Raw genomic sequence first — 16,740 nt, forward strand, 5'->3', positions numbered from 1 at the left:
GATTAGGTTAAAAGAGAAAACTAAACAGTTTACATATCAATGTCAATTGTGTATGAATCGCAGCTATGACATGAAAAACTGGCTCATTAGCAATTTGCTTTTTCTTGTTTGTCCTCACCCAGTTTCTAATGCAGCAATGATTGAAAAATAATCCATCAGAAAAGCCAAAGAAAAGTCAAATAAATGGTCTAAATTTAATAGGAATAGCATGACCTTCCACTGAACAAGAGATATTTAAAGAATAGAATGAGAACACGTGTAAAGTGCCTATCAATTACCTGGGAAATAAAGGTTCCTCCCCTTTATCCTCACATGGCTCACTATTATCTCACTAATTAAGTCTGATGTCACCCAGAGAGCAACCTTTGAGAGCAGCAGGGACTCGTTGCCCCACAGTCTGAGACACAATACCTAGTATTTAGTAGGGGTTAATAAATGCTTCCTGATTTACCAGAGGATAATAATAATGAACAAATGTAAAACAGATGCTAATTGATAGGCTAAATGCATTAGTGTATTCCAGTGCCCTCTATATGAAAGGTCACTAACCCATCTGGGCTAAGTGCTAAAATTATAATTAAGTCTGATGGGAAGTCCTAGATTTACACCAATATAATTACAAATATTACTTAGCTTAGTGATAGAGTATGGCAAGAACAATGAGATGAGTAATTTAGATGATACTGCAAAGTGGATTTTAATGTTTGAAACTTCTATTACAGTACACAGGATAAGTGCAAGTAGTGTAATTAAAACCGAAGAATCTGATCTTTAAAACTGTACTGCTCGACCTCATTAAAATGCATGCTTTCTCAATTAATCCAAACTTTTCCATTAAAAACATAAAAATACACTTTCATTCCTTGCAAATAAATCTCTACAGTACATATATTTAGGATCAAATACCAAATAGCCATTACAGTTAAGTAGGAAAAAACTGATTGAAATAGCAAGAGGCAGGAGCAGATAGAGCCTAACTAAGGGAAGAAAGGCAAAGTGAGGGCTGTCTACTTTTACATTTCTAAACACCCAGTTACAGCGAAAACAGCATTTGAAGAGCTAGAAGACTGGAAATCACTGAATATCTTTGTTTAAATGATACAAACTTGAGCAAAATGTTTACTTAGGAGATAACCTTTATAATCATATATGAACTGCATCGTATTTACCTTTGTAGTCTCCAAGTACTGACTCTTCTACACCACAGGTACACAGAAAATTGTTGTGCAATGAAAAGCAATCATTTTCATAATCATTTTGTTGCAGAAACAGTTTTCTCCTTTTAATTTGGTGCATTACTAAGAAGTTTATCTTAATATGAAGCTAATGTTAAATACCTAAAACCACAGGATAATGTTTTTATGTACTTTATTTTATTAGTTGTTAAGGAAAACACTTAAAAGATTGTTTTAAGTTGTCATATAATTGACTAAGCAGAAGAATGTTGATTATAGAGAAGAATTTTATTTTTAAAATTTTTATTGTTTCTCTTTAGATTTCGATATACTTCATATAGTGGCTATTACTCAAAAACAATTAACACCTTTTATAAATGATGTCCATGTGCCCATTCTAGATTAGTAAATTTTTCAAGAAAAATTTTATTAAGAAAGAGCCAAGTCAACGGCTATTACATAATTTAAAGAGTAATGCAGAGTAATTTGAGAAAATGTCAGTAGAATTTATCATAATTGGGGAAAATGAAGCCTATGTGATCTTATTTTTAAAGTATAAAAGGGAATTAAAAGTGGAGGGGGAAAGTGTCTTCAATTTAAAGCATTATCAGACACAAACTTAATACATAATTGCTGCTATTTGCGAAAAAAGTATTTAAATCTAAATAGGTTTTATTTAGCTTTAGCAGAAACAGTGCTTTCTATTTTGAAAGCAAAATATTTTTGGTGACCTATCTTGAAAAAAAACTTATTCTTGAAAAGTAATTGGACAAAAATCTTGTCTCATGACTATATTCGAGAACCTCCCTAAACTAATCAGTAGTATTACAGTAGTGCTACTCCACAGTTATTTTCCTTATAAAAAAAAAAAGTCTACTTTTAATGGTTCTTGCATCTTTTTTTTTCCTTTATGCAATATTTCAAAGAAATACGAGTTTATCCTTGTTTATAAGAAAAAACTACCCAATTTACACATCTTACACTATATACTAAATTGTTCATTACATGACTTCCATTTTCAAAACAAATTATATTTATACAGAGAACAAAATGTCATCCTTGAGAAAGGATCTGAATGCATAATGTTTGAAACAGTTTCTCAGAATCATTTTCCTTGATAAGTGAACAGTAAAATCAACAACAAAAGTTGCAAAAACATTAAAGTGACAAATAAGCAATATATCCTGAATGGGTGACAAAGAAAAAATTCAACAGACTATTATTATAACTGTGTAGGCAAACATTTGAATCTTAGCACCAAAAACAAACAAAACAAAAAAAACCTTGTTGCAAATAAAAGCAATGGCTAGATTAAAAATACACATCTAAAAGGTTTTCAAAACTTAAACATTATCTATTTGAAAAGGCATGACTACATTAAATTTTCCTTAAAGTTGACATGCCTTGTTATAACGATAATTAATATTTGGTACATAGAACACACTTTTCTTCTGGAAACATATTTTTAAGACATTACAATTGTTACCTGTCATTTATGATCCAGTTCAGACAGAGATTGAGAGAGCTAAGATTTTTACACCTCTTGACAATTTCCATCACGGTTTCATTATCCAGTTCAGTGATATGACGTAGGTCCAAGCTGGAAAGGTTTCTTAGCTAATGAGAAATGAAAGATGAGAAGAAAGGTAAATGTTAACATTCACTCTCAAAAACTGCAAGTATAGTTTATTACAGAGTATCACTATACCATATTTAAAATAGATAATAGTCTAGAATCATTTGATTAAACCAAGTGTTTATATAATATTTTACACACTAAACTAGACATGAGGGAAGAAATCTATGGTGAATATATGAATGGCAACAAACATTAAAATAAACCAATTTTATTGACGAATAATAAAAATAAAAAGTAATATATGGGGAAGCTGTTAAATATATTAAGTACCCACAATCTGATAGGATTATTTTCTTTAACATTGTTCAATTTCAGATATTTACCTTCATGATTATAATGCCACTTTTATATAGGTTTTCTCAGTTTTAAAAGATAAAATATGAGTAAATGATTAATTCAGAGATATCTTAGTGGTAGTTTGTCAAGGTACTCCAAATTTCACTATCCCGGGTTGTGTGTTTCACCATGTGGGAAGCAACAGAACATACTGTTCAAGAAGTAAAGGTTTTCTCCAAGTACTACTTTCCCCATTTCTTCATTTTCTCTACTCTTTTTCCTGCTTCCCGATATTTAGTATCCAAACAAAATTAATAATATCATTTACACAAAGATAGTAGGATTGTAATTATCCTTATCATATAAACTATATTTTCAATGAGCTGTTTTTACTTAATAGCATGCAAAGAATCAATCTGGAAGCATGCGGTAGACCAGATAACACCCCTCCCAAAGATGTCTATAATATACTACTTTATACATTGCCAAGAGAGACTTTGCAGATGTGATTAATGCCAGGGATTTCGAGATGGACAGATTAGCCTGGATTATCAGGGTAGGCCAAGTCTAATCACATGAGCCCTTATAAGCAGAGAACCTTTTCCAGCTCAAGTTAGAGAGACATAATGAAAGAAGATGCAGAAGACGTATGAATCATTAAATGGGTTCAACCTGCCTTTACTGCCTTTGAGTACAGAGGAAGAGGACCAGGAACTCAGGCATGTAGGCAGCATCAAGAAGCTGAGAACAGCCCGGAGCTGGCAGCCAGTAAGAAATGGGGACTTCAGACCTACAACTTAAGAAACTGAATTCTGTCACAAATCTGAAGGAACAAGAAAAAGATTTCCCCCTTGAGCTTCCAGAAAGGAACACAAACCAGCCAACACCTTGATTTTAGCCTGGTAGAGACCTGTGTCAGATACCTAAGTTACAAACTGTGAGATAACAAATGTGTGTTTTAAGGGGCGAAGAGTGTGGTAATTTGTCATAGCAGCAACAGAAAACTTGTACATGGCATTCCCAGCAGCATGAGGGAGCTCTCTCTCAGGACTGGCCAGTCTTCACTAGGCCACCCTCAAGTCCTTCAGCAGAGGTAGCAGGATATGGCAGGAAGCTGACCTGCAGTTGCAACCAAGCTGCCAAAGGTCTCGGAGCAGTGAGACAGCCAAGTCTCTCACCCGAGAGTCAGTTGAGCTTCAACCCCAAGAAAAGACCAGACACTGGAATCTCTACTGCTCTGGGGCCAGAGGGAAAGAAACACTGTAAAGTAACACCGTCCCAAAGAACTTTCTGCAGTTGTGTAGATGTTCGACATCTCCGCTGTCCTATATAGTGACCATGAGTCACGTGTGACTACTGAGCACTTGAAATGTAACCCAGTCTGAGGCAGGACCTGAATTTTTCATCTTACTTCATTTTGTTTACAATTTAACTTTTATATTTGCATGTGGCTAGTAGCTACAGTGTTGGACAGAGCCGTTCTAGAGAACTGAGTTTCCAAGGCAGCACTCAAACCCCTTCCTCCACTTCAGCTCACAAAGGGAGAAGGGACACCAGGTTCACGCAGAGTCACTACTCTGATGCATGCTACAGAACTACCCTGTTTCCCCGAAAATAAGACCTAGCCAAACAATCACCTCTAATGCGTCTTTTGGAGCAAAAATTTATATAAGACCTGGTATGATATGATTTGATATGATATGATATATGATATGGTATGATATGATATATGATATGATATGATATGATATGATATGATATGATATGATATGATATGATATGATATGATATGATAGCCAGTCTTATATTATAGTAAAACAAGACTGGGTCTTATATTAATTTTGGCTCCAAAAGACACATTAGAGCTGATTGTCCGGCTAGGTCTTATTTTCGGGGAAACACAGTATGGAGAAAAATGAAGATAGGTAAGAGATGAAACATTTTCAGGTCCACAACAGTAGGTAAATTCTTTCTAATTGAGACAGCAAGATTCCGTACATTAAGGGCTAAATCCTGAGCATTCATAAAGAGATTTAGGGAAACTTCTCTGCAATCAGCCTACCAGGTCTAGTCGCTGGTCCACTGTGGACTCAGAACAACACTCCAGAATAGAGGCAGGACCAGTAAAGAAGAAATGGATTCTGACAAATTTCCTACTCAAGCTACCATGGTCTAAGGGCTTTGCCAACATCAGAACATGACTGGTACTGGACAACAAAAGCACAGTGTAAAAAAATGGACTCCCCTTTGTTAAAATAAAACAGACCACTCGGGCTATCTCAGTAGCTCCAGAGAGGTGACCAGGGAGAGCCTCGGCCACCTCCCCGTTTCCCCTTTCTCCAGGGTTTCCTCATTCTTCTCTCTAATAATCGTCAACCCCAAGCCCAGGGCCTGGAGGTGAGCCACTCAGGCTCTAAAGTTCGATCCCAACATGGCCCCTGATCTCTATCCTTTACCTACCATGAAAAATGTAGGCTGCCATTAAACAAAATAACAGCAAAAATTTTTTGAAGTATCTAAAGAAACAACAACAAAAAATAACTACATAAAATACAAAACAAATAGCAAAGTAAGTTTCTATAGTCTTTCTGGCATCACTAAAATTCACCTAAAGAATCAAAGGCCTGACACGCATGCCCCTTGCTACGGTTCCTTCCCTCCCGACTCCTAACATATCTCCACGTAGGGGCACAGAAGTTGAAGTCATCCGAGTAATGGCTGGGCTTGCAACAAAGTGGAAGGCTGGAAGTCAGGCGCCAGTGTCTTTTATGAAGGAGCAGGGGACACGAGGAGGATAGAAGACGATGGCAACAGAATGGGAGAGAGTGGGAACACCAAATGGCACAAGTCTCAAAGTCTCCGTGTTTTGTTTATTTGTTGTTATCATAATTTTTAATGAGAGATAGAAGAGTAATGGTCTGGGGGAGCCACTGAGAATGAAGAGGGTCTTGTCCCCACTTCCCAACCCTGAAAACCACAGTGAGAACATAAACAGGTGTGGGAGGCAGAATTCTAATGACCTCAATAACCCATGCCCTCGTATAATCCTTGCCTGATGAGTGTGGGCAGGACCTGTGAATATGATGGGATAAGACAACAGTGAAGGGCTTTCGCACTTGTAGTTAACATCCGACCAGTTCACACGGAATTAACAGAGGAAGTATCCTGGATGGGCCTGACCTAATCAGTTGAGCCCTTACAAAGGGCCATCTTGCTTACCTTTTAGGCTCAGAGAGACCATATGACAAGGATCTGCCAGAGGCCTCTGAGAGCAGCCCCTGGCTTATGGCCAGCATGAAAATGGGGACTTCAGTACTACAACGATAAAAAACTGAATTCTTCCAAAAACGACATGAACTTATGAGAGGATCTAAGCTCTGGAAAGAAATGCAACCCCAATTAAAACTTGATTATGGCCCTGGGCAAAAACCAAGTTGTAACGTCTGGACTGACCCATGGAAACAGTAAGATGATAAACGCACATTGTTGTAAGCTGCTACGTTTGTGGTAATTTGCAATGCAGCAATGGAAAATTAATACAGAAGGGCTGTAGGGAACTCTGTATCCTTGAAGATAAGCCAGGTTTCTCTTAACACAAGGGGAATACCCTTAGTCACTTTAAACCCTGCCGCTCACTAACCCCTCTAGATGCATAGCAGAGAGGAGATTCTTGTTCATTCAGCCTTCTCCTCTCGGTATATCTTCAGCTGCCAAGAAAAATACTTCCTGGGAAGACAGGCCACGCCGATATGGCCACTCTTGTTAGTGCCACATTACCAGTGAGGGAGGCAGGGAGGTTCTTCCTACATTTCTCAAACGAATCATTATTTGTGGAAATTACGAGTGACGTAATTTGCATGTGGAAACACTTCATGAAAATGTTTGCACAGAACCTTGCTTTTACTCAATTCATATTTTGTGAACAGTCACATATTTCCTAGACATACCTTAATTCTACAAGGTAACTGTCTTTCTGCACTCACTAAACTTTTATTTTTCACAAGATTTTGTATTCGGGCTAAACTGGTTTCATTGGTCAAGTTTTCTTACTCTTGATTAAGCAAAGACGAACTGGTACATGTCACTGATCAGAGTCACTGTTAAATTTGATATTCCTCTTATTAATGTTCGCCTCAGTAATGAACCCTATATATTCTATATTTTCTATATAAAAAAAATCACCATTTCCTTAAACCACATTATTTTTGCAGTTAGCTTTCTTTACAGGACATTTTTAATCCCAACACCCCAAAAGATTTTGCTGTTGGAGATGTAAACGTCTCCATTCTGGTAACATGTAAAGAACCAAATAGCCTCTGTGAGTTGCAAGTGCTAGCAGCTTGCTGCGCTCTTGTCTTGATAGCAGCCTCTTGCAGGTACCACAGCAAAATCAGAAATACGTGAAAAGGACCTACAGGGCTGCTTGAAAATACTTTGAAGCATGACTATTAAACCTATGAATGTTAAGGATGAATTGTGCTATGTATAACCATATACGTATGTGAACTGTTAAATATAGCCACGTACAATACACATAAAGCTTCATATTCTCCTAATTATCCTTTATTATAGTCACTAGGAAGATACAAAACCATAAACATTTTATCCAACCATATAAATACCTCCTATACATGCATATTTTGGGATTCATCACAGCTTCTGACACGAAATTTCTATGTGAATTCTTACATATCTCTTAACTTCCTTCACTGTGAAATATCTCTTTATCACAAACAGTGTGAGTGTACTTAACCAATGAACTACACACTTTAAAATGATTAAAAAGACAAACTGTATGTTATGTACATTTTACCGCAAAAAAAAAAAATTACTTCATCAACAAAGACGTAGTAGGAAGATAAAGTTCCACAGAGAAAAATAAAGTTGTTTGTGCTAGTTCAGTCCCCTCACATTTGAGAAGATAACTGAGGGCCAAAGAGGTTTGAATAACTTATTAAAGTGCAGATAATGAGGAGAGAGATGTTAGCAAATCTAAACTGTTTTATAGACTTGGGAAAGTTTAAAGATATCTTCTAGAACTAATGGAATAGCAAGAAGTAATCATTCTAGTGATTACCTACATGTGATACAACTCTAATTCTGCCTGACTGGCTCTTGAGCTTTTAGAAATCCTGCATCCAAGCCCATTTCTCAGTGCAAGGTGGTTCAGATGATGACACTGGGCCACTTGTGGCTGATAACGCCCTGTATTTATTGTTCATAAATGCTACATTTCTTACTCTTCCAATGGAGCACAAACTCATACATGAGGAGACAGATTTACTTCAGCTTTCACATGCCAGCATTCTATTGAGACCTTGAAGAATATTTTACTCTTGGATTGAATTACAGCTCATTTTTTCATGAACTGACAGTCACTGACTCTGCTCACGTGGCCTTCCCTATGACCATTTTAAACCAGTTCAACTTGAAATATGACAGTATCCAAAGGCAGTTCCAGGAGGCTAATTCTCAGTAAAACAGCATCATTACAAGACACATACTGAGCACCTCTATGGGATGCGGCATTTTTATTCACAACTCCACAAACAGCTCTGTCAAATTCATCACATTCCTCCCCTTCCTAAGGGAATTTCATAATAGTGCCCTCCAGTATTTCATAAAAAAGCTACCTAAAATAATCCTTCATAGTCTGAAACAAATAATTACATTTAGGAAACTGACATTTTAATTAAACTTACTTTACTTATAAATTCACTGGTAGTCTTGGGTTATACAAATCACCAAGGATCTGAACAAGCAAAGCCATACAACCAAATTTTTCTAAATGCCTCATTCCACTTTTTTAACATTTAGTAAGACATTTTAAAAGAAACTTAAGTCAGAATGTAGACTGTAGGTAATCACCTTTCAGTTTAATACTGCTTTTATTGGGAAAAAAAATATTACTTATAACCAATTCAGGTTAAAAACTGAAATTAGTCAATGGTTGGTATGTACGTAAGTACAAAATGAGATACTAAAATGTTACCTAGGAAACACAGGCTTGGAGGATTATAAAAAGACCTTCAATGGCTTCCAAATTTTTTTAAGACTGTGGAAAAGTAAAAATGAACCAAAATCCTCTATCATACAGGTTGACTACAGTGGATACGGCAACATAAGAGGACTCACGGCACCTTCACAAAGACAGCAGGGATGTTCCACTGTTTCAGGCTAACGACGATAATTTACATGAAGCCAGGTGGAGATGATAATTTTTAAAAAGACTAAACACTTCTGTATAGTTAATTGTGTTCAAATGTCAACTAGTACCTCGATTACTCCTTGCCAGCCCTGCAGATGTCAGCTGTATGGGGACTGCGCTTCAGAGCAATCAGTTAGAATCTTTAGGGATCAAAGTCAAGGATTAAGACAGGCTGCCTTGCTGATGATGGGATTACTGGGGCCCTAGATCAGCACCACACACTCACCTGCCAATCACCTGTCGGGCTGCCAAGACGGAGATCACAGGAGAGACCAAAGGCACAGGGAGACAGAAGGGTTAGAAAAAGGCATTTATAAGAAAATTGGGGAGAGCCTCCTGTTAGGGACAGGGAGGGAGACACAGGAGGAAGGGAGGGGGTTGTAGCATGAGTCTTGCATGGGTCTAAAACTGGGAAAATTAGTAAAGAAACTAAGACTGCTGGGAATGGAAAAGTAAGGGGCAGAGAGGGAATTTCTGCCCCCAGCGTAGGAAGGCTTCCACACCTTGATAGGATCTGATACCTACACTTAGAGAACAGCTTGGCTGGACAAGGAAGCAGAGAACGAGGGGCATCCCTTCTGCTCAGCAACTCGGCCTTCTGAACCTCAGCTTGGTTAAAGCTGGCACTAGAGTATTGGAAATGGTCATCCAAGCTCGGTAAGCCACATTTTGGACATCAGGCAAACCCTTTCCAGCACCTCATAGAACCGAGAACCTCAGGGTGGAACTGAAAGCTTCTAAATAGCCTGAGAGCCTGGCAGAGAGCATAAAAATTTCTAATTCTAATCATGAAAATAGGATATCCAGGATCTTGAATGCTATCACATCCACCAAAACTACCATGTTAATTCTCTGGCAGCTTCTGTAAGTATTCCTTCCGACCACTGCCTTCTGACACACACTGGGCTGCTGTCTCTTTGCTTGATTTCCAAATCCAAGGCCTATTGGGTTCAGCCATTCTCCTAATGGATCTGACATATTTCACCATTTTATTCACATTCTGTTTGGCTTTCTAGGACACTTTACTGCACTGCTTCTCCTCAGCGCTATCCCTTCTCTCTCCTTGCCACATCAGCCAGATTCATATACCTTAGATAACTTTGATCACATCGCCCACCGCCTCCGACACCTTGAGGAAACAAAAGTATTCCAACTGCAGAACGGACTCGCAGAGCTTGCCTATCGAGGCCCTTCGCCGGCCATCCCTACCATTCCCAGATGTCCATTAAGCTGGCTCAAATGTCTTCCCCCAAGTTTTGAGAAGTTGTTCTCGCTGTGCTCAGAGAGCTGTGTTCATTATTTTAAAACTAATCTCACTTCCCGATTACATTAGAGAGAAAAAATTAGTGAGTCTTAGAAATATACTCGCCTTAACACAAATTACTAACCAGGCAATCCTCAACATAACTTACGTGCTTTAGACAGGAATTGGCAACAGCTGTCAAGGGACCATGGACGCAACGTTCCCTTCCTGCGACACCTACTTGGGGGTCCCCTTTTCATCTTTTCCATCTCCTTCACCGTTTCTTTCTCCTTACCTTCCGCCCCCCCCCCCCCCCCCGCCACCCCACACCACCCCAGCCCTTCCTGGGCTGTGTTGCCTAGTACCAGTCTCTCATTACAAATGTTTGACATCTAATCTTGATGCTTGAGTTGGCTCCTATCTGGGTCTCTGGTGCACTAGCTGTGATGCACTTTCATTCAGTCATTCATTCACACTTATTTCAATGTTTCCTGAACAACTGGTTCTAACTTTGGTTACACATTAGGATCATATGGGGAACTTTAAAAAAATAAAATATAAAAATACAAGATCAGGTCCCAGCCTTAGGGGTTCTAATTTAATTGGCTTGGGGCAAGGTCTGCCATCACTATTTGTGAAAAGGATAACCAGTTGATCCCAGAATGGACTAGGACCACTTCTCTAGTGCAGAATGACTGATATTTATATCCAGTTATGTCAAGTGTAAAACTAATTTGTAAAAAGCAGCCTCTTCAACATTCAGAAAAGAATGCAGATATTACTCATATAGGCAGTAACTACTTACTGCGCACTTATTATATACCTGAAAACATTCTAGCTGCTTAAAATAAAGTAGTAAAAAAAATAAAAAAACAGACAAAAATCCCTGTCCATAGTAGTGCTCATAATTTCTAGCAGGAAGAGGACAGGGAGAACAATAAATTAAATAAGTAAGCAAATTATATAGTATGTTAAATGGTGTTAAGTGCTATAGAGAAAAAATAAAGCAAGGCAAGGCTTGCTCCACAATCGAGTGGAGGAAGATGGGGTATAATTTTAGTCAAGGATGATCCCATTGAAAAGATGGTATTTGAACAAAGATACAAAAGAGGTGAGGGAACAAACAAAACTGTGCTGATGTCTAGGGCAAGACTTAGTGCAAAGGCCATGAGACTGGCCTAACATTTTGGAGGATTGGCCAGGAGCCACAGGTTCTGGAGGAGAGTGAATAGAAGGGAAACTAACAGGGAACATGGCCAAAGAGGTGAGTGAAGTAGGGCAGACTCTCTGAGGCCGTGTAAGCCAAAGTAAGGTTTTTAGCTTTTGCTCTGAGGAATTTGGGGAGCCACTGGAGGTTTTCAGCAAGAGTGGGACATGATCTAACTTATATTTTAGAATGATCACTCTAGCTTCTGTGTGCGGCTAAAATAAGAGCAAGGGTGGAAGCAGAGCGAGGTGGTGTTGAATTAATCCAGTCAAGTGATATCAGTGACTTGGACCACAGTGAGAGCAGCTGGAGGTGATATGAGGTGATCAGATTCTCGGTATATTTGAAATTAGAAAACAGACACGTAGACCAATGGAATAGAATTGAGAACTCAGAAATAAAACCACATATATATGGACAGATAATTTTTGACAAAGAAGCAAAAAACATACAATGAAGAAAAGACAGCCTCTTGAATAAATAGTGCTGGGAGAATTGGAAAGCCACCTGCAAAAGAATGAAACTGGACTGCTATCTGTCACCATGTACCAAAATTAATTCAAAATGGATCAAAGACTTAAGCATAAGACCTGAAACAATAAACTGTATAGAAGAAAACATAGGTACTAAACTTATAGACCTTGGGTTCAAAGAGCATTTCATGAATTTGACTCCAAAGGCAAGGGAAGTAAAAGCTAAAATAAATGAATGGGACTATATCAAACTTACAAGCTTCTGCACAGCAAAAGAAACCATCGACAAAATAAAGAGACCACCAACTGAATGGGAGAAGATTTTTGCAAACAGTGCCTCCAATAAGGGGCTAATATCCAAAATATACAAGGAACTCATGCAACTCAACAACAAAAAACAAACAACCCAATTGAAAAATGGGCAGAGGACCTGAAGAGACATTTCTCCAAAGAGGACATACAAATGGCAAACAGACATATGAAAAAATGCTCAGCATCACTACTCATCAGAGAAATGCAAATAAAAACCACAATGAGATATCACCTCACCCCAGTCAGAATGGCTATCATCAACAAGACAAATAGTAACAAGCGTTGGAGAGGCTGTGGAGAAAAAGGAACCCTCATACACTGTTGGTGGGAATGCAGACTGGTGCAGCCGCTATGGAAGGCAGTGTGGAGGTTCCTCAAAAAATAAAAAATAGAATTACCATATGACCCAGCAATCCCTCCCCTGGGTATCTACCCCAAAAATCTGAAAACATTTATCCATAAAGACGCGTGTGCTCCAATGTTCATTACAGCTTTATTTACGGTGGCCAAGACATGGAAACAACCAAAATGTCCTTCGATAGATAAATGGATAAAGAAGTCGTGGTATATATACACAATGGAATACTATTCGGTGGTAAGAAAAGGTGAAATAGGACCATTTGTGACAACATGGATGGATCTTGAGAATATAATGCTAAGCGAAATAAGTCAGACAGAAAAAAGCAGAGACCCATATGATTTCACTGATATGTGGTATATAAACCAAAAACAACAAAAGAACAAGACAAACAAATGAGAAACGAAAACTCATAGACACAGACAATAGTTTAGTGGTTACCAGAGGGTAAGGGGGGAGGGGGGTGGTAGATGAGGGTAAAGGGGATCAAATATACGGTGATGGAAGGAGAACTGACTCTGGGTGGTGAACACACAATGTGATTTATAGATGATGTAATAGAGAATTGTACACCTGAAATCTATGTAACTTTACTAACAATTGTCACCCCAATAAACTTTAATTAAAAAAAAAAAAAGAATCAACAGAGTTTTTTGACAACTAGGTTACGGGGCATGAGAGCAAAAGAAGAATCAAGGATGATTCTAAGATTTTGAGTTTCAGCAACTGGAAGTTATCGTTCCAATTAACTAAGATGGTTTGGAGACAGGTAGAAAAAGAGAGTCCGTTTGTGTTATGGCTGAGATGCCTCATAGCTATCCAAGGAGAGATGTCAAATAAATTTGGGAACCCTCAGCACATAGATGGCATTTACACTTCTAAATTTGATATATAAAAGTATTAACTACATGTAAATGTGCCAAACTAGTACAATCATAACAGCCTTAAAATTTATAGTGACTAAAAAAATAAATTATTAAGGAATTGATTAAATTAATATGCAGGCATACATATATACACCTAGAGTAATACAATATAATCTGTCGTGGGTTAGCACAATTCTATAAAAAAGTCCATTAACAGCAGTAGTGTCCTGAGCCACCTGGGGCAGTTATAAAGCTGCCTTCATTTCCTATCAGAGCATAATTCAGCCTTCAGGGCGCCAATGCACGTCCTCTGTCCAACCTCCTGGGATGTCCACAGTCAGAGTAAGATACTTTGCCCTCTGTGCCGCCACTTACATTGCTCGTTCTCCCACCACAGCCTTAAACACACTGCTTTATCATTTGGTCTAATTAAATGTATGTTCCTCCCACTAGAGTCCTGCAGGTCGGGGATGTCTTTCTCACTTTTGTATCACCAGGTGACACAAAACATGGTGGGGAGTGCTTATTGCTGAATGAGCAAATTTGAAATCGAGACCAAAACTTTCAAGATAAATTCATTTATTTAAATTTCCAGAAGTCAGGTCTCTGTCTTTTATCAATATCAAACATGGGATCTGCAGTTATGAAGCCACATATTTTTAAAAGTGATATATGTGAACAGAAACTTCGCTAAGACATAAGCATTAAATAAGAAATAAAAAACACTCTCACTCCACACAATTAAAGGTTATTTCAGAACAAGAAGCGTAATCAGTTCTTTATTTATATATTTATTCTTAAAATGAAGAACATGAAAAATAAAAAAAGCCTCTGTAAGTTGTCAGAGTTATGATGTGTGTGGCAGGAATGTTGAGTCGTTCACCAAAATTTTAATCACTATCTTCTGCTGCAGAAATGTGAATTTGTTAATTGGATTTCTGCTCCTTCGTGTACCTATTGAGAAAGGGTGCTCTGTTCCTCCCCTTTCACTCTGGCAGGCAGCACATTCTCTAATTGACTTTTCTCTAGGACTTTTCTTTCCACCAAATTCCTTTCTAGTCTCCATGTAAGATTTCTAGAGCTCATAACAAACTACAAATAGCAGTTAAGGTTAGCAGCACTAAGCAGCTCTGTCTGTCACTTTTTTATCCAACAAGGGCTAAGAAGCAGAACTTTTCTTCAATTAAAAAAAAAAAATAAAACGTTCACACTGCTACACTCAAATAAGAAAAAAAAAATCAAAGCTTAATAATTAAGGGTAAATTCAGTCAAATGTGAAGGCAATCAAGGACAGAATACTTCATCTAATTGGATCGTTTGTGTGCTTCTCTTTCATTTCCTCTCACCAAGTTTAGAGATCTAGCTAAAAAAAAAAAGACAGTTCATGGAATTTTGAACCCATCTTAGTCACTTACATCCACATATCACACATTGATGTGTTGAAAGTTTGGAAATATAATCCAAATAAAAGTTTTGCAACTGTATTTGTAAAAGTAGTAAAATAACTGAAATTCCATTAGCCCGGCACAAAAGCTTCCCATATCCAAGCCAAGAGACCTATACACTGACTTCTTACACTATTAAACGGAAACAGTCGCATTATTTCATTCTTTATTTCTAAATGTGTACAGCTAAAAAAAAAGGAATGAAATTAATGATTTTTAATTTTTAAAATATTCTGGCATATATTTTTCTTTTCTGGGTTTCAAAAAATGTTACAGAAATGTTGTACACACTCTCTAAAATAAAATGACTCCTTTTTCTTTCTTCCTGGTTTAGAATATGCAAGTGGGACTCGACTTCACATCGAAAATCTCTTAGCCTCTCACTTCTGGGCCTCAGCTTAAAGCCAAAGCACTGAGTAAAAAATGCCTAAACCTTCATTTCAGAAATTATTGTTCATGTTCTATGACCAGGTTGTTCCACAGAATGTGAGCCAAAAAGCCCCATCACACAGGATGATAAGCACCAGCTGAGCCACTTCCCATCTTTGGATCTTCTATACTCCCAGAAAAAGATTTCCTAACACAAGGAAAAGCAGCGTGAGTCCCTGTCAACAGGTACCTGAAGCTTCTCCCTGGGAGTTACTCCATAGGTCCAGAGCACCCTACGTTCCCCAGGAAAAAAACAGCTAACCTAGGCATCCATCAGCAGCTTTCTCTCCTCTCAATCTCTAAGCCATATGTATGAGACGAAACATTCCAAATCTGTATGTAATTCTTTCCCTTATCATCCCTCCCGAAGTCCCCAAATCCCCCTTTTACTTGGAAGACAAATCTGATACTAACAATCTAAAAATGAATCAATCAAATCACTCCTACTAGTGAGAAAGTAGGCACAGAATCTCATCCTAAAAAAATCAGGATGCAGGTTTGGAAACAATACTATTTCTTCCACAATCTTCATTTCTGGCACTGTACTTGATTTAATTATTCATAGTATTATCCAAGTACCCCAACACCCGATGATAATGAAAGAACAAACTTTCACTTTCTAGGTGACAATACCTAAAAAGACTCCAACTTTTTAAAGTATATGTACAGAATCATACTCAAAATCCATGCTAGGAACTCTCCAAATACTGAATCAGATTCCATTTGTTTTACTTAGTTTTACCTTTGTTCTACAACAGCAATTCCAAGAAGCAACAGCATTTGGTTTACGATATATTTACACTTGGAATTGTTAAGTTTTAATTCCTGACTCAATGTGAAGAGCTGGAAGTGAATGATCTAAAATTCTAGATTAATGACTGTGCTATAGGCAGTGTATCCGTTACCACAAGAAATGGTAATCAGAAAACATCTTTATGAAGTTTTCCTTGATATTAAATAATATAGCACATGAAATGACATTATCATTAAAGCAGTTAACACAAATTTTTCCAAAACGAACTGCAAAAATGTATAACTCTGACTTATATATTAAAGTACTACTTTCTGATACAAAGAACTGTCCATCTGTAATGCTGTTCACTCAACTA

The 16,740-nt window shown here is 37.7% G+C and overlaps 1 protein-coding gene across 2 annotated transcripts in view; it reads right to left on the bottom strand.

Annotated features, from left to right (window-relative positions):
* Nucleotides 1-16,740, bottom strand: part of FBXL17 (F-box and leucine rich repeat protein 17) — a 456,881-nt gene that overhangs the window by 291,458 nt on the left and 148,683 nt on the right. For both annotated transcript variants that reach the window (XM_019727982.3, XM_088796664.1), the window contains one exon: nucleotides 2,662-2,792. In XM_019727982.3, the coding sequence (XP_019583541.2) occupies nucleotides 2,662-2,792 (131 nt within the window). The remainder of the gene's footprint in view (nucleotides 1-2,661; nucleotides 2,793-16,740) is intronic.

This window comes from Rhinolophus sinicus, chromosome 3, assembly GCF_057876585.1.
Source record: "Rhinolophus sinicus isolate RSI-liver-muscle chromosome 3, RSI-T2T, whole genome shotgun sequence".
Lineage (NCBI taxonomy): Eukaryota > Metazoa > Chordata > Mammalia > Chiroptera > Rhinolophidae > Rhinolophus > Rhinolophus sinicus.